The sequence below is a fragment of the Vanacampus margaritifer genome, chromosome 13 (assembly GCF_051991255.1).
Source record: "Vanacampus margaritifer isolate UIUO_Vmar chromosome 13, RoL_Vmar_1.0, whole genome shotgun sequence".
NCBI lineage: Eukaryota > Metazoa > Chordata > Actinopteri > Syngnathiformes > Syngnathidae > Vanacampus > Vanacampus margaritifer.
This window is the reverse complement of record NC_135444.1, coordinates 6,630,309-6,655,049: the sequence shown is the minus strand read 5'-3', so window position 1 is coordinate 6,655,049 and position 24,741 is coordinate 6,630,309. Positions and strand designations below refer to the sequence as shown.

The following is a 24,741-nucleotide window of genomic DNA, read 5'->3' as shown; positions in this document are numbered from 1 at the left end:
TGTTAAAAATAGGCAAGGGCCAAGGGTCAGCCCTCTCACTTGGCTGCGCTGCTTTTACACCACTTGATGGAATCAGGCTGTTAGCAAACACGCCGCGGACATCAACAGCGGCCCCATCGGACTCGCAGCCTCCTGGCAACATTTGGCTAAAGCGCACTTCCCTGCGGCTGCTCTCCTGAGCTGCAGCCTAATGAACTCCGGGGCCCTCTTTTCCCACTACTGCAATAGATCAACTCGTGTTCAAGAGCATGCATATAGGCTTATAAGAGCAGAACACCCTGTGGCTCCTAATGGGCTAATATAGAATAACGGGTGCGCTAAACACTGCTCTTTGCAGCCCACAGTTAGAGCGGTGCGAGGTAAGGCCGAGAGCTGGCTTGGCACCACTTGCAGATACGTTGAGGGAAGATGTGAGGTTTGACTCGTTAGTGCATGTGGGAAGACAGCGCCAATGCCTTCAGGCTCCGAGCATGTCACACACGCTCGCCCGGCTCTGCCTGATTGGGCAAACAGAGGCGTGTGAGAGGATGTGTCTGCCGCCGAATTCTGTCTGCGCCGACAACTGGCGCGGCCACTATCCTCCTCGGCAGGTGGGTCCTAAAGGCAAGCGCTTGGTGATGGCTACACAGGCCTGTGAGCAGCTACAAGGAGATTTATGATCCCAACAGTGCTGAGGAGGACAGGTTCTTGGGGACGTGTCGTCATGCGGGATGAGAAGTGAATTTATATTGTGTTATTGTAAACTGAGGCAGCGGAGCGTGCGGCGGCAACGTTCTACAGCGGGATGGTGAAGGTGTCACACCCATCAAGTAGGTTACCTGGGTCCGCTTGCCTGCCGCCCCTCCGCGCCTTTCGCCTGGGGACTTTTCTGTCGCTTTCAAGTAGATGCATTGCCACTCAGCAGCCCAGACCATGAAATAGGCCAACTTCGGTGTCTGCCTCATCCCTCCACATCTTCGCAGGCCACTGATGGCACACTTTGGAAGGTTGTTGTTCATCATCCTGTTTTAGTGACACAAACAACACAGTAAAGCCACTCAGTCTGGTTGAAGTCATCTTTTTCATACTGATGATCTTTCCATAAACCTCCATTCATTGTTGACGTCGACAATGGAAGAGCATTCCACAGAGGGGAAATGATTACATCTGACATCATGTTTTCATCCCCAACAATCTTGGCAAAATGTAGGAGCTTCATGAAACTTTTTATAAATGTGCAGCATTTAGAAGCAACCAGGATGTAGCTGTAGATTTTGTATTGCTATGGGATTATCCCGATGCACCAAAATGCAATATGTTCCTGTTTTTACTGAATACCAAATGCATCTGCATTTTCTTCCCACTCTGTTTTATTAAAGGAACCAATTTTCTTCTTTTGACAAGACATTCATTCATTTCTTTCATTTCTCAGGGACCAACACAGGAATCTGTAGAAAGTCGAGGAATTATTTTACCAAGGCCTGCTTTCTGGTGTGTCATTCTAATTGGCAATAACACCTTCAAGCTGGATGAAGCCATTTCTGTAGAAATTGCGTGTGAATGCTGAATAAAACATATATAAAAATGTGGAATCATATGTAACATTCTTAGATTCTCAAACCACAAAATGTAGAACTTTGAATTGAAAATAAACATATATTAATTATCAAGTTGTACATTTTCAATTTTGGGGGGGAAGATCCACCTGAAAATTTTATGAATCCCCAACATTATAATAAGGTATTACATTATTGGTAAAAATGTTACAATATCCGTCAGGATTTGTTACTATATTATTGGTGAAATTATTGGGATTTATTACACTTTTGATCAAGTTTAGTGCAAATTTTACTACGTTTTCAGGCATCATTACATTTTCAGGAAATTATTACATTAATTAAAGCTATACTTGGCTCATTTAGCCATTGTCAGAAAAAAATATATATTTTTTTTTTTGCGTCTGAAATTACTTTGATAGCTTAATCATTGTACATTATTATACATGTACAATTAAACTCTTTAAAAACACATTTTGCCTCTTATTGTCAAATGAAAGTCACATCACAGGTGCCCAAAGCTCAGGTACGACCAATCATGGCTCACCTGTTTTTTGTTTTTTGTTTGTCACGTGATTTCTGCAAACTTAACCATGATTGGTCAGTACCTGAGCCCTGAGCACACGTGATGTCATTTTCAATTGACAGCAAGTGGTGAAATGTGTTTTAAAAGGTATTATTTGTTCATGAAAAATAATGTTATCAAATGATAGACAAAATATTCACTTCTTACTAATGAAAATGGCTAAATGAGTCAAGTTATCCCTTTAAGCACAGGTGTCAAAGTCCAATCCTCGAGGACCGCAGTGCTGCATGTTTTTGAGGTTTCCCTACTCCAACACACCTGATTCAATGGTCAGGATCATTATTAGGCTCCTGCAGAGCTTGCTGATGAGCTGATCATTTTAATCAGCTGTGTTGGATGAGGGAAACGTCTAAAACATGCAGGACTCAGTCCCTTGAGGACTGGTCTTTGACACCTGTGTTTTAAATGGTGCAACAAGCCCTAACTCCATTGCATACCCTCGAAATGAGTGGGAAATTTTGTTGTTGAAAAATGTATCATTTAGGGCTGCACAATATTGGAAAATCATGCGATATATTTGCTGAATATAGTGATATCTATATTATTGCGATATTTAACATGTACCAAAAGAAATGACATTTTTATTATCTAATAAAATAATTACATTTGTTTCATCCAGCAAAATAAGCAAACTAAATATATTCTTAGTTAATTAATTGTAATTACCTCTCGGTAATGTTCAACTATTGGATGGCGGTTAGTTAGTGGCTGACTGGTCAAATTCAGATAAAAGCTTAAAAATCCATATGCAACTTTGCATGGGCCAATATCGAGATATCAGTATTTTTTCGATATATGGTGCAGCCCTAATAGAATTTTTGCTATGCGGGAATTGGGGTAATGTTGAAAATTCTCGCGGTATTTGTGAGTTCACAAACTCCGGAGAATACACCTTGTACCGCTCCCACTGATATGTTTGCAGCCGACCTTTTTTAGGTCGGACCAATCAGGCGTTGTTTTGGGCGAGACGAAACCAATAAGCGCTGATGTCAGCGGGGGGGAACAAACTAACCTAACAGACGAATGGACGCGGCAATTAATTCTGTTCTTGCAGAATTACTCACCATTGCCTTGTTGAATTTGAACAGGCGCTTCGTGCATTTTTATCTGGTAAAGATGTTGTGACCCTTCCTAAGATGAGACGTTTTCATCTGTTGCGTTGATTGGTCAAAACAAACGTGCAAGATGCCGCATCATCCAATCAGCTCAAAGTATTGTACAGCAAGTCCCTCCTTTGCCGAACGGATCTGCGGAGTGAAGTCCCAGATTGATTATGTGAAGAACTTACTCAAGTGAATCACAATTATTAATCTGTCTTGCGAGGTTAGTGGGTGGATTTTTGGGGTGAAAAATGTTGAAAACTGTGAATGATTGGAATGAGAAAAATAATAGCCCAGGAAGTGTGAAATTTTGGAATACGTTGAAATTGAAATGGTCTGAATCGGTCGAAAAATGTAGAAGTAGTTGAAGAACGAAAAACTGTGGACTAAGAAAAAGATGCATTAAAAATAACATGCGTATGTGTGAATCACACAATAATCATTTAATATGCTTGCCAGAAAATTATCATTAGAATATATTGAATTTAATTTCAAGTACAATATGCATTTTAGCAGTATTCCTTTGTTTGGTCCCTAAATTATAGCAGCCAGCCAGACACGAGGTGTTTCTTTCAGGCGTTTTGGACTGAACATCTCTGACCTTCAGCCGAAGCATATGCTGCACGAGAGCAGTGTGGCAGCGACTAACCGTGTGCCTTTCTGCAGGACCATGTCACTAGCCGCAGAGAAAAAGAGAGCTGTCCAGTTTGTAACTGTGACCAGACGTGCTCCAGTCACAACCAGTTGACAGGCCGAGCAGCTCCCTCCTGCCTCAGCTGTCCCCGCGCCCCTCTCTCCATCTCAAATAGGCACGGCAGCCCTGCGGCCAACGGCTTCGACCGCAGTCACTTACAGCATCTCCATCATTGTTGGTCAGACTGGTCACAGACTGACATGCTTGGCAGGGGGGGCAAAAAAAAAAAAAAAAGTCATGAGTTATGATTGCTGAAAGGAACATCAGTCCCAGCAATTGGCCAGGCCCTGCCTCGTTTGTTGGAGTACGTGCACATGTGGAAGTGTCTTGATATTCAAGCAGCATTTGAGCAGCCCTTCCATCAACGTCTGGTCTACACACACAATGTCAGCTCGCCTCAGGGTAGCATTATGCACACTGGTCATATGGACAACCAGATCCCTGTGGTAGAATTAGTGATAAAAACACACACATGGCCGCCGTGTGACAGTCAGGGTGCCAGATTCCTTCGGACAGACAGGGCTGCAAATAGCACAGAGGGGCAGTTTCTCCCCTGGAACGCAACTGGTGCACACGCTGATGCCAGGCCAAGCCGTAGCCGCCAGATGAGCCCAGATAAAAGGAGAGTCCGGGGCACTCACTGGCACCTCCATGAGGTACTGCTTTTGGCAGGTTTATTTCCGCCTTACCACATGCGTGGGCAGACACAAGCTCGGTCTGCAAGGACTGGGGGACCAAGAGGTCGTAGGTTTGGCGCCCATCAAGGACAGCCTATTTGCACACACGCGGGGTAGAAAGTGTGATTAGTTGACGGAGAGATTTTACTTTTTGTCCGGAGCACTTGTGAGGTGTCCTTCAGCAAAGCAATAAACTTGCTTCAGGATGGCCCTGATTATCTACCAGGTTCATGTACAATTGTGCACTGAAAAGTGTTTGTGCAGGGGCGAGCAATTTTAATTCTGGAGTGGGCCAGTGCTACTCGGGTGTCCACATAGGACCACACACTTCTTAACCAAATGTATGCCAAAAATACAATTTTAGATATGGGTAAAATATATACTCTTAATATGTCATTTTTGATAATACTTTTTCAGTGTATGTTTAAAAGATCCACTATTCTAACCCAACAACAAAGTATTTAAGGGAAAACAACAAAATAACTACATAATGAATGTTTTTTCCAGTGCAAAAGGCTCTCGCATAAAAATTAACATTCAAGCAGGCACAAAACTGCTGAATAAGAAACCAACGTGAAGTGCAAGAACTCATTTTGTACATTTCACAAAAATCAGCTCACTCAAAATTTTAACGGTGGCATTGAAGTGCAAAATGCAAAACCAAATAACTGCATATTAAAAAACACAATCTGAATTTTTAAAAAACAAAAAAACAAAACACTACAGCAAATCATAAAAACAAAAAGGTCATCACAAACAAACCTAAACACGAAACAAAACATCGATAAAGTAATCGCAAACGCAAATCAAAAAACCAAAAAAATGAAACAAAAAGGTATTAATTTGTTTGCGATGACCATTTTGGGGTTCTTTGTGTGTTTTTTTTATTTGTGTTTGCAATTACCTTTCCGTTTTTTGCTTCATTTATGGGGTAGATGCCACGGAATTTTGATTTCCGGGTTTCACACACGGGTTTCTTTTCCTGCCACTGATGGCCGTGTTCCAACACTCCCACCCCTGCGCCCCCCAACCGCACGTTCGCGGCGATGGGCGGCTCAACTCTCTGAAATGTTTCGGACATCTGAGACAGACACACTACATACTCGCACCCGTCGATGGGAACGCGCAACAGGGGAGCAAAAACTGGGACGCGGCCCACATGTCGGAAACAAAGCTGATGTGTGAAAACAGAAAGTCGCAAGTCCCGCCTCCTCCGTGGCATATATGTGTGTTTTGATTTGTGTTTGCAATTACCTTTTTGTTTTTCTTTATTCAGGTTGTTTTTTTTCTGTCATGTTCAGGTTTTTGCGTTTTGCACTTGAGGGCCACCGTACAAATCATTCAAAATCCGCTACAAATTATTATGTCACTCACATTGTCTACGTTGACATGCAGTCAATATTCGGATTAAGGTCAAAATTCCAGTTTCTGAAACACGGATCACCTGTTTACATGCTTTGTCGGAAAAAAATACTCCCGTATACATAGTCATTGTGCGCAATTGGAATGCCCGTTCGAAAGCGTTCAAAACCACGACGCACGGACGTCATTTTTTCACATTTTCCACTTTTAACTTTCTAAGTTCAATAAAAGACATTATATTTATGTCACCCACCACGCTAAATAAAGTAGTCAATTTCCTCCTTGCTCCAAAAGTGTGCATCTTTGCTGCGTCATCATGTTTGTTTACCTCTGCTTGAGTATTTTCCGGTAGCTTGTGCACCAGAAGCACAAGCTTATATTCACTTCTATATGTTTGTATAGACACACACCGTAAAGACGGAAAATAACGTTGAAACGCCACGAAAAAAATCTTTGTATTCGAGTGAGGCTTTTTTTACCGAGCGGGACTGTTCCGCGAATAAATCGTTCCTGTACTACAAAGCCCAAGATTTCTTGCGAATAGAAGAATAATGGATCATGCGTACAAGGCAAACCAATAACCCCATTCAATTTAGGCATCCCGATCTATGTTTTTATGACCAAATATTTGTGTTAAAAACCGAAATAAGAGCGTATACGGGTGTTTGCCCATTTACATGGCCTTTCGAAACACGAATATTGACAATATTCAGGTTTTAAAAGTATTATTGCCTACATGTAAACGTACTCATTGTGGTGGAGGGCGGAATAAGACTAAGTGCAACCAAGACATGACTGCCATCTATTGGGGAATGGTGATATTACAATTTAAAACTACAGTCGACCTTCACAAATTTTAAGTTTGGCAACCGTTGAGTTGCATATTTACTGTTATTATTATTAATTTTTTCATACTTTGGATTTGGGGTTTTTTCTGTAGTACTTACCCCCCCCCCCACCCCCCATTTGTCATGGAAAAAATATATTGAATGTTTATCATCATTTTATTGTAGATTACCATTTTTTTGTGCGAGGGGAGGGATTAATCAATGTTGCAGTTGCAGAAGTCAGCGTGAATTGAATATCCACCTTGGGGGACAGCAAAGTGTGATATTTTGTTTGCATTTCTCCCATCAAAAGTGTTACCAGCCTCTGAAAAAGACTCTTTATTTTACAACGGACACTTAAAGCAGAAGGACGCAGCCAGTTTGACAACATAACACCACATCCAAACATCACCTTAACTACTGTGTCTACCCTCAAAAGCTTTGCTTTGTTATGTGGCAATAAAGAACACCCATCAATCATGTTACCTTGTCCTTTCTAGTGTGGCCAGATACGAACTAATACGTGCACCAGCCCCCTGGAGGATAACCTATCCCCGGGGGGACATGCAAGGAAGTGTGTGGAGGTGGCGGCGAGCTGTTGGAGCTTTTCTGGGTGTGGTGAGGAGGGGGACCTGGGGGGGTGCAGGCAGCAGTTGGTGTGCAGAGACCAGAGGCTCAGACTAGCTAGTTAAGAGCTTCTCTCTCCTATCCTCCATCTGCCAGGGACTGGGGTTGTGATTTGAGCTCCAGCAGAGCAAAGCAGGGAGGAGATCGAAGGAGGGTTGGCCAGGGGGAGGGGGGGGCCAGGAAGAGACAGAAAAGAGAAAGTGGAAGAACAGAGGGAAAGAAGGAAAGGTTTTAATGAAAGGCAAGATATGAGCTGCCTGAAACGATTATTCAAAGCATTGACCATAGACACCCAAGGGCTCCGTATATAGAAAAAAATATTTGTGTGTTAAGTTCACAGTGATGATAACGTGTCTGTACTTATACATAAGATAATCCATTTTCAATTAAGTGGGCCATTTGTATGTATTCATTGGACACAAAGTTTTTGTGCTTGTGCGTTGTCCTGTATAAAGGATTTCACATTCTCAAATGGGTCCTAAAAAGGTAGAGAAACATTGAATTTAATGTGTACATATTACATTTCCTTGTCTTTAAAGGGGAAGCCAGCCCATAGTTTTCTTTACAATATGTTGTAAGCGTCACCACTAGTCTAAACATAGCCTTCTGATTAATATTGAGTTTGTGGAATATGAGACAGCAAAACCCACCATTTTTTATTCATGTCAGGGGTGGCCATTTTGCCGCTTGCTGTCAACTGAAAATGACATCACAGCTGCTTAGCTTAGGTAATAACGAATCACAGCTTAGCTCAGAAAAACAGGTGAGCCTTGATTGGTCATGCCCTGAACAAATGTGATGTCATTTCCAGTCAAACAAGTGGCAAGATGGATCAAAACAGTTGCTTAACTTATATCCAGAAATGCAATATTGATCAAAATACAGTATTTTGACTAGTGTGGCTGTAAAATAAATATTGTAAAGATTTTTTAGGTTGACTTCCCTTCACCAAAAAAATTATAAAAATATCGACCCGCGTCATAACGTCACAATTTGACTAGTGCCTTTTATTGGGGATTATACATTAACATTCAATGGGCTACTTCTCGAGTCAGCCAATAATTTAAGTTTATCACCCTTTATGATTATGAATGAGTAAAAATAATGAAGTCAATGTCCTTTACCTCAATGTGGACTGAAGTCTGCTTTGTTTGTAAATATTTCTAGGATGTCACCCACCAAGGCGCATGTGACTGGGATGCAGCTTTACAGCACTTCACTCCTCCCTCTGATCCTCCTCCTGGAAAGCCCACAACGCACCACCCACCACCCTTCGCTTTCCTTTCACCCTCCTCTCCCTCATCCTGTCAGCTTTTCACCCGTGCTTCCTCGCTACCACGGCAGATCCTGCATGGGAGAAGCTTCCCCGCCTCCTCGGCCCTGCTTTCGGGAGGCACCGAGAACGAGGCGGTGTCACTTGAGGTGACCCAGAAATGATGAACCCTGGATGAGTGCTATGATAACCACTGAGCCCCTACAGCAGAGAGCAGGCATGCATCCCGGTCGGTTCTGTGTCTGAGGTAGCCCGGTTGAACCGAGCCCGCTGCACTGATACCCACTGTGAGATGCTATCATGCTCGGGATCCTCAGACTCCGTGCACATTGCAGCACACACTGAAATGATGTGATCTCAGTGCCCCTGCATTATTGATGAGATACGTAGCAGGCATAAGGAGCAAAGTGACTGTATAACAGCATGGCACGTGTTCATTTATGTAAGCAGAAGAGGTGTAATTAATTGTCACCCTTTGCTCACTGCCCAAGTGTTCACCCAGACAATATTCTATTCACTCCTTGTCAATTGAAATCACTCCACCCACACCTCCTGCAAGTGTGATCCTGCCTGCAGGATGGCTCCCTCTGTGTCATGTTAACAGTTCAATTCAGGTGCAAGCTCCGTGCATTTAAAGGTCTGTGCTATTTTATGACCATTGTGAGCATCCCTTTATGGTCTGTTTTTTATTTTTTATTTTATTTTACCCAGCCGTTTGGGGGGCATGAATATTCATAGGCAAAAGCAAAGGGACATTTCATTAATGAACAGTTGAGGAATTATTGCCTCGTTTGTGACCAGGTACAATGAAAACACTTGAAAACAATATTCAGGAAACACAAAGGTCTGACATTATTAAAATGATGAATGTTTTACCTTTTTTCTTTTATTCATTAGATAATGCAGTGAGGCCAAAAGGATGTAGAATGGCAAGTACGCAAACAACCATTGAGCATGTATGATCTACATTATTCACGGCGAGACTTGGTTGTAATTTATATTATTTTTTGGGGCATTAAGCAGTAAATTAGATAACGATTAATGCAATTAATAGCCTGCAATATTTTTAATTCGTCGTTAGAAAGAAAAGTGGAGTTTTGTCAAACTTATAATATTTTTTATTTAATTTTCTGTCAATTTTAAAGTAGCTTTTATTGCCTGCGTAATTCTATAATCGAAATAAACATATGTATCTTATTTTTAATTGTCATAAACCTGCAAATTGAGCTTCTTATTAAAACATTGAAGCGCCATTTTGTTCTTATTTGCTTGATAATAATGACCCCAAAATGGATTTAAATCTTCGTACGAATGCTTATTGCTCGCCATAAGGCGGTAAGCGATACAGGATGGTGTTATTTACCCCTTTTTAATTCGTGGCGACATCAGCCATCAGAAGCTCTACGCGTGCAAAGAAGGCCATTGGCTCGCAGTTTGCAGTGCAATGGTGTGTGCGCCGTGTTGTGTCTTGTGCATGCCGGAGGAATATTTAAATGACTTGCCTTTTAATTGAGGCTGGATGTGGAGCCGCGGCTCACAAACGTGGAACAGCCCCCATCTACCGGCAGGCTGGCAGTCAACCTCCCTCTCCTCTCCTCTCTCTCCTTCCTCTCTTCTCCCGTCCTACGCTGGAGCGCGCAGTCCGGGCTGGAGCGTCTCCTTCGTCTTGCCCATCCCGCGGCCATCGAACCAGCACATCCTCAGGTAAGAGCCTGACTCCGGCCAGTGTCTTCTGGGAAGAAAGACGGCGTAGGCTAATGCTAAGGTTAATGACAACTAACTGACAAAGCCTCCTTAAAAGACACCCGTTTTTGTTGTATTTATTTGTTTTTTTTAATTACTCGTCTTATACATTTATTATGACGTTTGTTTTGAAATTATAGGTGCATGTACCTGAGGTAATTTCAAAACAATATAACAATATATATAATGCATTATGAACATTTGTTTTTCTTTTATTATGGCAACACAAAAAAATAATGCTTTGCGCCAATGTATTAAATATATTTGGAATGTTAAAATGTTCCAATAAATTGCAATATTTATTGTTTAACATCAATTGCCATAAACTAGTTCATTAACTTAATGTCTCGATTTTAATCATTCATTTTGAAGAAATTCAACATTTTAGAAAGATGTCTATAATGGCACAAAAAAAAAATCACCAGATGATTATCTCGCCATTTAGGCTTAAAGGCACTTAAACAGGCCCTTCTGTGAAATTGGGAAGGGGAAAAAAGCAAAGAAGCGTGTTTACTAGCAGGGAATATCACAATTATTCATGCAAATCCACAAACGACACCAGTCCCTGTGTGCTGCTCGCTGCGTGCTCACTGACGCATCGCTAAATCCTACTCAGTCAAATCAAATGTTACCGCTGGAGGCTACGGGTCAACACTATTCTCCTTTTATTGGCATTTCAAGTCGTCAAAAATGTCTCCATAAAATCTTTGAAGAGATGCATGACTTCAACTTGCTTCTTTTTGTTGTTGTAGGGAATTAAAAAAAAAAAAAAACAGTCGTGCACGCATGCAACTGCACGGTGCATTTGTCAATGCATGAGTAAAAATTATAACCTTTGTTTTTGAATTCGTTTTGTTTTTTTAAGAACGAAACAACAGTGTGCAAATCAACGTTTATACAATTCAGGTCCAGAAGCAGTCCGGGAGGGTTCAAGACTCCATGGGGGCCTCCAACGCAACGTGATGGTGGCAGGGGTGCATGTATTGTGCAGCATATCGGCCTATAGGATACCTTAAGACAGTAGCTTACTCGTCATAGGCCTATCGTCCCACTATACCCCCCCCCCCTTCATTTTAATTTTCATTTTACATGTTATGACGAGGCCACGTTAGACCTATTTTTCCTCATCCCTTAAAGCTGCCACGTTACACCATAGTGTAATCTCAGTGGCGCCTGCTTGATATGGCTCATATAAATCAATAATAAACGAAATTTCTGAAAAGAGGTGATAACTAGCTGGGTTTTTCCGCCCACCGTTACCACTAGCCTATATATATATAATTTTTTTCTGCCAGTTACAAACAGAACACTCGTCTGGCCTGTTATCTGTGGAAAATGTCACTCTCTACTCAATTCTCTTGTCTAATTAAGTCCCGCTGAAAGTAAACAAAGGTGCTGCATGCATGGCCCTATTCCCGAGGAAGAGAAAAAATGAATGTAATGTAGCCTAATTACAGAACAGATAATCGAGGCAGAGTTATTAAAGTGTTATAAGAAAATGTAACTGTAAAAAATGTAATCTATTTAACATGTGTTTATTTAGAGAGTAATATAGTTCGCATGCATACAGCAGTGACTTATTTTTAATGAATTATCAGAATCAGGCCCCGCCCACTACACGTGCACACACTGAAGCGACCAAACATTTGCCTGGACCGCATCAGATTAATAAGTTATTTTTCTTCGTGATAATTATGATGATGATGCATCTAAATTGAACATTTGGGAAATTTTATGTAGCCCTAATATATTTCTTATAAATTCAATATTTTACATTTTAGAATTTAGACAATTAACGTGACGAAACAAACCATCCTAATTCATCCAAACAGCAACACGGTCACTAAGTGATGAAAATAAGTTAAGTTACAAATGTAAAGTGAAGCAGTGTGTTGGCAAACTATAGGGAAAGAAAGAATCTTCTTTGTTGGGCAATATGAATGAATGGCAAGGGAGAGCGAGAGAGGTAGACAGGCAAGAGACAGAGAGAGGGGGGGGAGAGAAAGTGAGATGGGGAACTCCTCCTACCAAATTATTCAGACTGGGCAGGCTTTGCTCTCTTCACAAATAGGACACGGTGCTCAAATGCAGGCAGTTCCAATCTGACCTCCAAATACCAAGGAGCCCTGACTGGGAACTTTGGAAGTAAAAAAAAAGAGAAAAGAAGCTAACCGAAGCTTGTGTCATTATTTTTGGCCACACTGCAGCCACCCCCCTCTCCTTCCCTTCACCCCCTTGGACTATACTTTTTTTTTTTTTATCTGGATGACAGACATTCTGGAAGGAAGGAACAAGCTCGTGCACTTCGCCGTCCCACCCATGCTGCTGCTGCTTTTGTAGTTTCTCCTATTTTTGATTTTTTTTTTTTTTTTTTTTTAACTTCTGTGCTTCCAGTTGCCTTTGCACGCAGTGGGCCGGGAGGTGATCTGACTCTCTGCATTTTGGATGCGCTGAGCCGAGCCAGCACCACACCAGTCGGCGTCCACGGTATATGGAAGTGGTGGGCTGCAAGGCAGAAGCAGCCGCTCGCACGTTGCGCCCAGGACCGGGAGCCATGCTTTTCCACGGGATCTCCGGGGACCACATCCAAGGGATCATGGAGGAGATGGAGAGAAGGTCCAAGTCGGAGTCTCGCCTGGTAAAAAGCATGCAGATCAACGGCAGAGAGACGGTGAGGCCAGACCTTTAAATTCAATTGTAAGGAAATACACAGATATTTTTGAAGGGGACTATTCCAGTTCAAAATAAATTTCCGTAAAATAAAAACAGAGAAAGGACAATCATCACCAACTAAAAGCTCTTATAATTTTCAATATCACAAATATGCCTAACCTAAGTTATTGTCATTATAACGTACAGATTGTATGTAATTTTGTTTCTTAAATTGACCAAGAACTAACGGTACCTGCTGTAGGCATGGCAACACTTGCAAAAACCTAATTATAAATAACCGATATATACTGATTTTATATTGGATTGGTGATGCACATCAAATTGGAGAAAACATGCATATTTTTCTGCACAACCGAAAATAATTGCATGGTATGGACTCGAATATATTTTGCTGAATATTTTGTCCGTGTTGTCTCACCAATGCCTGCCCAATATAAAACATTTATAAAATATCTAATACTAAAATAGAATAATACAGTAGGCTATTACTTATGACTCCATGTTATTGTCAATTTTGGCAAAAGGTTTTCCTGACGGTGTATTGTTGTGTCCAGACGATGCCCTCTATGAGCCCGGAGAAGCCCGCCCTGTGCGCCGGTTGCGGGGGCAAGATCTCGGACAGATACTACCTCCTGGCCGTGGACAAGCAGTGGCACCTGCGCTGTCTCAAATGCTGTGAATGTAAACTGGCGCTGGAGTCGGAGCTAACGTGTTTCGCCAAGGATGGCAGCATCTACTGCAAAGAGGATTACTACAGGTAAAAGTGTACACGAACGACGCCGTGGACAAATAGGCAAAATTAGCTTAATCAAGACCAACATGTTTTAGACAATAAAAGACTAATTTGATTAAAATAGTTATTTTACCGGGCTTTTGCTGTATGGGCCTTGTATTTTAATCTTCATGTGTTAAAAGAATAATTAGTCAGTCCAACCTTTACCTTAAGTGAAAAACAAATATATTGGTGGTAGTCATAGTCAAATCCGTGTGCTTATTATTTTCTAGGACAAATATAAAACGCATAGGCCTTACTTAAATGCAAATATGTAGCCTGTCTCTTTAAATCGCCATCTTTTTTTGTGCTAAATGTCGCCCAAATCGGGAAGCTAGCAGTGACGGTGAGTAAATAAGCTAACTTTTAATGAGAAGAAACGATAGTAAATATTCTTCATAATATACACACTTAGAAACTATATAGGCTATTTGTGACACAAAATCGAATTTAGGTACAATGTTGGTTTTATTTAAAAAAAAAAAAAAAAAGAGGATGTTACATGTTAGCCCATGCTAATGCCCAGGGACCTTGTCACCTGCTACAATTGGAAATATTTAAATAACTCTAACGCATTTGCTACTATTTAACTAAGCTTTTTTTTTAAATAACAACTTTATAGTGGGACTTAGCAAAACCCAACGTGTATATCTTTATATTAGTGCTTCCAGGAGTGTGTTTTTGACGATGCGTCTGTTCCAGAAGGTTCTCGGTGCAGAGGTGCGCGCGCTGCCACCTGGGCATTTCCGCCTCGGAGATGGTGATGCGCGCGCGAGACTCCGTGTACCACCTGAGCTGCTTCACGTGCACCTCGTGCAACAAGACCCTCACCACGGGCGACCACTTCGGCATGAAGGACAGCCTGGTCTACTGCCGCCTCCACTTCGAGAGCTTGGTGCAGGGCGCCGACTACCACCCCCAGCTCAACTTCGCCGAGCTGGCGGCCAAGGGCGGCGGCCTCGGCCTGCCCTACTTCAACGGCAGCGGCACGGCTCAGAAGGGCCGGCCGAGGAAGAGGAAGAGCCCCGCCATGGGCTTGGACTTACCGAGCTATAACACAGGTGAGACCCCCTAACACGATAAGGCAAGAAAAACGATAATAATAATAATAATAATAATATTAATAATAATAATAATAGTGTGCAAAACCAACCTCCCAAAAATAGCTTCTTAAAAGTTTTCACTTTCCGATTTTCACACACACAACACGACAAAACTTAATCAAAATCACACTTCTAGAAAACATAAATTCATGAGCTCAGTGTTTCACAATCTTTATCAAACTCAACATATTTTTTACAAGTGCTATTTTTTAGGAACACCACAAATTTAAATTAAAAAAAAAAGAAAAAGGAAAACTCCCAAAAGCATAGGTTAAAAATGATACAGTTCTTAACTATATGAATTTAGTGAAATTGTGCAATTTTTTGCAACACACTTGATCCTTCATATTGTATGGGATAAAAAATAATTATTGTGCAAAAAACAGCTTTCCAAAAAGCTCCCTTTTGGACAAAAACGTGAATGAATTGTGTTTATCCTAACCTGTATTGAGTGAAAGCACATTTTTACCTTAAAAATAAACACCACCACACACAAAAAAATACAAAAAGTGGATACACATGTTTATTGACATATGATGAAAGAGCACTCAATTGTTCTGCTTGTCACTCTATGACACTAGCATCGCTTCTGACCAATTCAGCAAAATTGATTATCTTTAGCTACATGCATTTAAAAAAAAAATACTTATAGTTATAGGTTTTTACATTAGTGATTAAAAAAAAAACACACACACACAAGAAAACATCACCAAAATGTAACTTTTTGGGGGGATGGGGCTTGGGGATTAACACCAGTGTTTCTTTCTTTTTTATTATTTTTAATTAGGTCAAGCTACACATTAATTAGCATAAAATCTCATAGTACACTACCTCATGTTTCACAAAACGTGGATACACGGGTAAATTGTCATCTACTGGAAGAGCATTTCATTGTTCTACATGTCACTATATGTCACTGGAATAGAAAACAGCTTCCTAAAAGTTTTCACGTCCCCAATTTTTCCAAACACAACATGAGAAATTCAGTCTGGACAAAATAAATTGTGATTATTGAACCAAAGCGTATTTTACATAAAAAAACTAACAAACACGAAACACAATCAAACTAAAAGTGGAGGATAATTAATTGCCATCTGGTGGCAAAGCATTTGTTTTTTCTGCCTGTCACTCTACATGTCACTGTTCTATAGCCAAACACAGATATAATATTTGTTGTTACTCAATAATTTTCGGACGATTAAGTGGAGTTGCACAATTTGATCTCTCATTGCAACTGAATGAGATTATGAGTTTACATTTTAATTTATGTAAGGGTTGCATGTCTGGATGAAATGCATCTGCCCTGAGGCTAAACGACGCCCGCAGTCGCCAATTTATTAATTTACTGTCATCCGATAATTTTCACATCCATGACATAGACTAAATGTGTAAATATGACTGTGGTTATTTGGTCAAAATGTTTACAATTTGATATAAAATACACGTTTTGTACGTTTTTGTAAGTTAGTGTTTGAGCGAAAAGAATTTTGAATTAAAAAAAGAAAAAAGACTCCCGTCCGTCTGCATGCTGGGAGTCGCTGGACCCTGCAGCGTCCCAATTTTTCGTGTCGGTCCGCGAATTAGTGCGCGCTTGATAAGCGAGTCATTGTGCGGCTGTGTTCGCGATGAATGGGGGGAGGAAGAAGGGTAATCTGCGCGTTAATTGTTCTGGCTTAATTGGAAGTGACGTTGGAATCCCGGGCCTCCAGCGCTGCAGCCAGGCCAGGCCGCTCTTCTCAGGCCACTGCGTCAACTGCATACCACAAACACGATTCCGCTTCCTTTAGTCCCTTATGCAAATGCGGGCTTTTCTCATGGAACAGTGGGATGGGATCGAGTTTCAGATATGACAAAAAATGCATGCATTATTTTTGCTACCTATTGTCATGATTATGAAGCATGCATTTATTATTTTTTTAGAAGCTATTACCAACGATAAATAATCAAATGGGATTATTAAATATGAGCTAAAAAGGGAGCGATTAAATCAGTTTAAATGTGTACAAACCTTTGACACCCTTTTCATTGTAGTCTCCCCAAATTGTTGTTGTTAATATCCGTCACTCATGCGCACATCTAAAACCTCACATTTGCTACAAATAGGATCCGATTCTGCTGTTGTTTTGATGTTATTTGTCTCAAGTGAGCCTTTTCTTGCTTGTTTTGAACACGCCGAGCTCGCTGAGTGAGTCTACAGAGTATTGTTATTGCACACCTCTCCATGAGGTTAGGTCTTCTTTGGATACAGAGACCCCTAGTGGGTAACTGTTATAAAACAATGTGCCTTACAGATGCCAATAGTCTTCATTTTAAAAGTGAAAGGTGCCAGGCAGAGCTATTGTGACAGCCAGAACAACATGGACCATTACATGATGCCAAGTAGAATTGCACAGGATGTTTTTTTTTTGAGCATCAAATTTACAGCCAAAGCGTGTATAACTATATATATATATATATATATAGGGTATGTTTGTTACAAGCATTAGGACAACACTAAGCTTACATTGTAAGCTTAGTGTTAGCCAGTGTAATGTTAACTTTATATGGCAAACGAACGGTAAAAGTTGTAGCTCCACAAGTGGCGTTAAATAATGCAGTAGAGATGTGTGTTGTTGTTTTGAACGGCTGACCACTCATTGTATGTGTGCCTTCAATACATTTCAGCATGGTAGAAAAGTTCACTTATTGCAGTAGTTCTGTTTTAAAAGTGAAACTTGATGCAGGGTAACCCCAAAATGTATCATTTCAAATCATTTGAAATGTGAATATCTGAGTAACTACTTGTCCTGGACAAGCACAATTAAATACGTTTCATGTTGAAGGTGATTCATTTATCAAATTTTCAGTATATTCCAACAGATGTAGATTTTATAACACATTTTAGAAAGACACTGATTTCATTTTGCCTCAAATTTTGCTGAGTATAGGCTGTAGTCTACACTACAGTACCATCATTTTATATTTTCATCATAAGGGGAAAAAAAACAAAAGAAAAGTACATTGTCGCAATAATACTAATAGTTTTCACACGCCATTAAAATTTGAAATCAGTTGAGCAATGTTTTTTGTAAAAAAAAAAAATCTATCTATCTATCTATCTATCTATCTATCTATCTATCTATCTATCTATCTATCTATCTATCTATCTATCTATCTATCTATCTATCTATCTATCTATCTATCTATCTATCTATCTATCTATCTATCTATCTATCTATCTATCAAGCTAGCTATCATCCATACATCCATTTATCCATCCATCTATCCATCTAAATCCCAAATCCCCGTATGTCCCAATTTGGGTAATTTCGAATTTTTTCACAAATCTTAGATATTGGTTAATCCACATTATTGGGTGTTATCTTGACAAATTCCTGACCAATTGTGTTGAAAATGTCTTGTGCTCTTTGCTGATGCAATGTTAATTTCATTTCATTTCATTTTATTTGAAAGGGACAATGCACATTAATGAACAACAAATTAAATTGTAAATATGCCATATTCTAACAGCAGTAGTAGTCCCCTTTACATAAATACATTCAGATACACATCACAAAGCAATACATATATTAACGGTTGAGCAAACGTGCCGTTTTGGACACAAACATATTGATTGTCCCGGTCGCTGCGCTCTTTGCCGGCAGGCTGCAACGAGAACGACGCGGACCACTTGGACCGGGACCAGCAGGCCTACGCGCCGACGCAGAAGACCAAGCGCATGCGGACCTCCTTCAAGCACCACCAGCTGCGGACAATGAAATCCTACTTTGCCATCAACCACAACCCGGACGCTAAGGACCTCAAGCAGCTGGCCCAGAAGACGGGCCTGACCAAAAGAGTTCTGCAGGTAAGCACGGATCCGTTTGCCTTCCTCGTATGAGTGTTTCCGCACCCACTTCCCCTACTCCATGACCCCCCACCGCCATTTCACCCCCAGACTCTCATTTCTTTTCTTTTGTTTCATTGAGCCACGATGGATGTAGTCATTAGTGGGGCGTTTTGGCTGTGTAATTTTTGAGGCAGAAAGGAGTTGATTAGTGTTTGACTGAAAAGAAGAGTGCACATGTTGTTGAAATTCTAAAAGATGATCATCCCCTTTTCATTTTTGTGCTGAGATGAGGAGCTGACATAGTTGTCCGGCGCCTTGAACTCCCCAAATATTGTGTCAATTTATGTTGATCTGCAGCTGTATTTCTTGAAAGCAGTCGTCCATAAACGCAAAAAAGTAAAAGCCCCACTGGCATTGGTTTGCAGGTTTGGTTCCAAAACGCGAGAGCCAAATTCAGAAGGAACGTTTTACGACAGGAGAACGGAGGTGTTGATAAGGCTGATGGCACCTCACTCCCTCCGCCCTCGTCCGACAGTGGCGCCCTGACCCCCCCCTCCAGCGCGGCCACACTAACAGACCTGACAAACCCCTCGATTACTGTAGTGACCTCCGTCACCTCTAGTTTGGACAGCCACGATTCGGGGAGCCCTTCACAAACTACCTTGACGAACCTTTTCTAAGCTAGCAGATTGCTTCTTTTCTTTTTTTTTTACCATTATTTTCTCTGATACATTTTTTTCTCTCACTTTTTATTTGATTTTATCAATTGACCTTTAAACCAAGCAGAGATGGCCCCTTTGAGGAGCAGTGGCCGCATCAAATTCTTGTCTAGCAATTGACACCTCATTATGGTGGTGACGGACTTTGGGAAATGACTTTAAAGTGGACGCCAACTCAAATATTTTCTTTATAATAATATGTTACATGTGCCTCCGCTAGTCTAAACAGGAAATACTGATTACTATTGCCTTTGTGGAATATGAGTTGAGCAGCAAAATCCACCTGTTTTTAATCCATCTCAGGGGGCAGCCATTTTGTAACTTGTTGTTGACTGAAAATGACATCACAGTTGCTCAGGGTAACAACCAATCACGGCTCAGCTTTAGAAAACAGGTGAGACGGGACCTGAGCAGGCAACAACCAATCACGATTGGTCCTTACCTGAACTGTGATGTCTACAGCAAGTGACAAAATGGCCGCCCCCTGAGATGGCCAAAAAGCTGGGGGATTTTGCTGCTTAATTCATATTCCACAATGGCAATATTCACCGTAATGCTGTGTTTAGACTATTGGGGGCACATTCAACATATTATCATAAAGAACATTTTTGGATTGACTTCCACTTGAAGAAAAATCATGACAAATAAAAAAACACTATTAATTCTTCATTTGTACATTTGTATTGAATGATGACAAATTGAGCCCTTTTGAATTCATGCTGAATTGGTGATTTTTGCCCTGTAATTGTATGCTCTCAAATCAATTGTTGTTTCTGTTTTGAAGTCATTTGGGAAGCAAACTTGTCGAATGTTCTGTATATGGGTCCAAATCCAGAAAACAGTCTTTCAATTCTCTTTTTGAATGTCTCCCATCTGTATTGCAGTTGAATCAGACTTCATTCTGGAAAGCCCAACATATTTTTTTTTTTAGACTTGATTCAAACATTTACTGTGCTAAGAGAACAGTGGTAACAAAATAACAAAATCGCAATGATAGCAACTGTTTGGTGGTTGGACAGGAGAGCAGTTAATGGGCACTGTTAATGAATCGCAGTAAAATTGATCCCAGTCAATTGCACAAAAGCAACCCCTCCACCCCCTCCCCGTAAAAAGTGCATTATTGTTTTATCATGTTGCTCAGGGTGATGCTTTTTTTTTGTTTTGTTAAATGGATGACGGAGTGTAGTATAACGATTAAGACTGGATTTGTAGAGCTGGCATTGAAAAATGACCTCAGATAGGTGCAGTTGAGTGCAGGTGGAAGGAATCCTCTTTTCTCCTGTCATTGACTTTCTGGAAAGCCACTTGCCACTGATCAGACCAAAAAAAATCCAGCATGTTTCTTCTGGCTGAAAGGTAGTAAGAGAGAGGAACAGCGTCCTGATTTGTTCTATTGTAGAGCAAAAGTCTACTTGATGAAGTAGATGCCTAACTCAGTTCTACTCTATGTGCCTTATGCGAGAAAAGGTTGTGAAATTCAGGATTCTGTGTGTTCTTTGTTAACTGATTCACACCCTTTGGACGCCTCACTAGTTTTGTACTGTTTTGCATCTTATTTTCAAAGATCTTTTTATGGTGTATCCTGTTTTGAAGAAGAAAAAAAAAGAAGAATTTGGGGGAGGGGCCACGATGTCATAGAAAGCATTTGTGCACTCTTTCAGATATAGTTCCAAGAACCTTATATATTGATCTTCGTGTTAATAGTTGAGTACAGTAAGTGTTCTATCAAGATTGTCCATGTTTCCCTGTTTCTTGATAAAGATGGTGTATAGAAACTATTTCCCCTTAAATATTTATGGACAAAACGGTTGTTATATATCTTATTAAATTTGTGTGAATAAAAACAATACTTTGCTTTAAATGGCTTTTTATTTGTCATTGCACTTGCCATTTTTGCGTTCTTTCTTGAATACCGTTTTTGTTCCTTTGTCACGTCAGCCGACGAGGGAGCATTTGCTTCTCACCGAGCAGTTGACTTAACCGTCGTTCCTCATTGTCGCTTCCATTTTAATTTCTATTTCCTCTTTTATGATGTTTATGGTTTTTGACGTAATGCCCCACGGATTTGCATCCAAACCCTGCAGTCCAAAAATTTGAAATTTGCTTTTGAATGCATGATCACGGCGGTAGAATTTGAATCGACAGAATGCTGCAAAGCGCATTATTTACATCTGTTTAACATGGTAAACCTAAAATGAAGTCCAAATCAATGCAGACCCCGTAAAGCCAGGTTGCTCTGTAGTTAATATATTCTTACTCTATCATTTCTTTCAGGGAGAACAAATCTTGGGGCATTACAGCCATACATCCCGACGTTTGAAAATTCCCTAAAGTATTAACAGAAGGGGGAAACTTTGATGGCAGTTCCTCACCATTGAAGACAAAGACAATATTAGGATAAGATGATATAACATACCGAGATCAAATATTCACTTGCAAGTGTACAGCAGATGTTGTTGTCCACGTGAAAATGTCTTGTTTGAATCCATCAAGCAAGGAGACGCCATGATGATGTATGATGCCACTCAATGTCTGTATTGGAAAGACTCATGCAAAATATGACAATAAAATGTATTGTGATGTAGCCAAATCAAACTCAAAGTACTCCACAGAAGCCACACACACTGACTCCTATACATAAGCACAGTACAGTATACATCCCATACAGTCTTTGTTCTCCACCACGCACTTGCTGCCCCCACGACAGTATATCCAAGTTGTTGTATGTTGTCACAAGGGTCCTTTCTGCGAGCACGCAGCCTCTTTGAAAGTGAACGAGGGCAGCAGCGGCAGGAGGATGCCCGTCAAATGTGACGCACGCATGAAGACGACTGCAGAGTTGGAGCTTTGCCATCTGTCGGTGGCGAGGGACGCAAGCATGGGAAATAAAACGCAGAAAGAAGAGATTCTCATTTTGCATGCGCCTGATTGTTAACGTGATCCTTGAGATGTATATTATTTCGTGATTGTCCGCTGCAAAATAAAACACATGGGGGGAATTTTTTTTTGTTTCTAATGCGCGTTTAGTAGACACACGATGTGGGAAATACATACAGCACTATTGACATTGAGCACACTGGAGGTGAAAATGGTCACATGACCACTTTGTGTGCTTTAAGGTGTGACATAACATGCTCAGACATGATTCATTTGAGCTTTGCAGTCTGACAATATACTGGAATATTGTGAATGTCAGATGGGCTGAACAATTTGAAAAAAATATTAATTGAGATTTTTTTTTACCCCGCACAAAATTGGGATTAAAATGTATTATGTGATTATTTTTTCAACGTCCTCTTCCCTTGCATATTTTAACAGAAACGAACAATAAATCAAACTGTATTACAATTATTATACAAGAATGTTTTGGTCTTGTAGGTTCAGCCTATAAAGGTAATTGAAGCATGATTTAATATGAAACACAGTTTATCTATTAGACTTAGAGTTAACTTACTAAACAATTTGACTTGCAGTATTGTAAACATTTACTTCAAATTCACAAAATTCTACCAAAAAAGTCAGTAAGGCAAACTACTACAATAATGCAAAGAATTCTGGCTTCAACTTTTCATCTTTCATGAAGCAACAACATGTAAACATACACTACTGAAGCACTAAACTTATATAGACACTAATATAAATAAATACATGAAATTAAAAAAAATAATTTAAAAAAATAGCCTACTGACCAACCAAAATGAAGAGGTTTTTGTTTTGTTTTTTCAAAGTACAGACTTTGTTTCAGGAAAAGAAAAAAAATTCTACTTTGTGATGTTAATTTGAATTTGATTCATTGTTCAGCCCTAATTTATTGTAAACTCGATATGAGTATGTTTCTAATTTGGGATTACATTTAGTGTCTTAAAAAAAAACATCAGCATAAAACCAAAAGTGACCAAAAAATGTAATCTTAAATTTTCAAGTTGTTCAAGTTTCTTTAACATGTGTACTGTAGTTGTACCTTGTTTCATCACTCAAAGTTATAAATAATAAATAAACATAACAGACCTTTTAGATAAATAGCATTTTAAAATACATATATTTACATGGTAAAAGAAATGAAATAATTATTAAAACATCGGAATTTGTATAAAATTGCCATTAAACATCTAATTGTATGAAAAACAAATAATCTGTATACAATACATTTTTAGTCAAATGGATCCATCCATCCATTTTCTGTCTTAGCAAGTCATGAGTAAGATAGAGCATGTCGCAGCTGACTTTGGGTGCGAGGCGAGTGTACACCTTAGTTGTCAGTCAAACGCAGGGCACATAGAGACAAACAACCATTTTCACTCGCATTCAAACCTACAGTATGTACAGTTTAGAGTAGGGGTGTGCAAACTATGGCCCAGGGGTCATTTGGGCCCATGGCGTATACTAAAAATACCTACTACTTAATAAATTTGGTTTATCCGCTGGAGAGCTTTTCTAAATATGTAAAGATGCAAATGTACTGTTTACAATTAAACGAGTAAAATTTGTCACTGTGGTGAATAAAGTTTTTTTTTTCCCAAGCAAGTTTCCCTCAACTTTCTGCCTGGTGGCAAGGTCAGAATTGTGAAAATATCACATGAATGATTCCAAAATAACTGTTTTAAAAAGGATCATCTTATGACATATTGCTCTTGTTTTGGTTCTGAATGTAGACATGGGATTTACTCTGCAAAAACTAAAATCTTAAGTAAGTAATAATTTCTTAAATTTAACCTAAATTTGCTTATTTTGACAAGTTATTTTTACTTAAAATGAAATTGTCACCCAAGATTATTGTGCTTATTTTAAGATACTTATTACTTAATTATCTTATTTGATCAAGCAGTCTTTGCATTGAGTGTTAACAGCCAGTTTTAAGTACTGTGAGGATTAAAATAAGCATTTCCCACATTTGAAGATGACAACTAACCAATATCAAAGGCCCTGAACTGGGGTTTCATAAGTTTTCTTATTTTAAGATTTTGCATAATCTAGTAATAAGATAAATGGGAAAAAAAATTCAAGTATGAAAGCAGACGAGTGCAATATGGTTCATATTTACTAAGCTAATTTCCCTTTTTTCCTTACCAGTTTAGTAGTCTAGTGGTAGAGTGCCTATCCTCAGACTTGAAGATTGTGGGTTCAATTGGGTCATGACAAAAAAATGGGACCCGTTACCTTCCTGCTTGACACTCAGGCTAAATTATCTAAGCATTAAAAAAAAAATACTCATGTACTTTGA

The 24,741-nt window shown here is 39.9% G+C and overlaps 1 protein-coding gene across 3 annotated transcripts; it reads left to right on the top strand.

The window, feature by feature from the left end:
- The first annotated feature begins 10,164 nt into the window (after positions 1–10,164).
- On the top strand, positions 10,165–23,972 carry lhx9 (LIM homeobox 9). Of its 3 annotated transcripts, XM_077584805.1 has the most exons (6): positions 10,165–10,385; positions 12,819–13,095; positions 13,652–13,854; positions 14,572–14,930; positions 18,617–18,819; positions 19,227–21,381. In XM_077584805.1, exons 2-6 carry the CDS (start codon positions 12,916–12,918, stop codon positions 19,479–19,481), a joined length of 1,200 nt encoding a protein of 399 aa, XP_077440931.1. In that variant the 5' UTR covers positions 10,165–10,385; positions 12,819–12,915; the 3' UTR covers positions 19,482–21,381. The 3 variants fall into 3 exon arrangements, with proteins under 3 accessions (XP_077440931.1, XP_077440934.1, XP_077440932.1); XM_077584808.1 differs by lacking the exons at positions 10,165–10,385; positions 19,227–21,381 and adding an exon at positions 21,795–23,972 and having other exon boundaries at positions 12,506–13,095; XM_077584806.1 differs by lacking the exon at positions 10,165–10,385 and having other exon boundaries at positions 12,506–13,095; positions 14,575–14,930.
- The last annotated feature ends 769 nt before the right edge of the window (positions 23,973–24,741 follow it).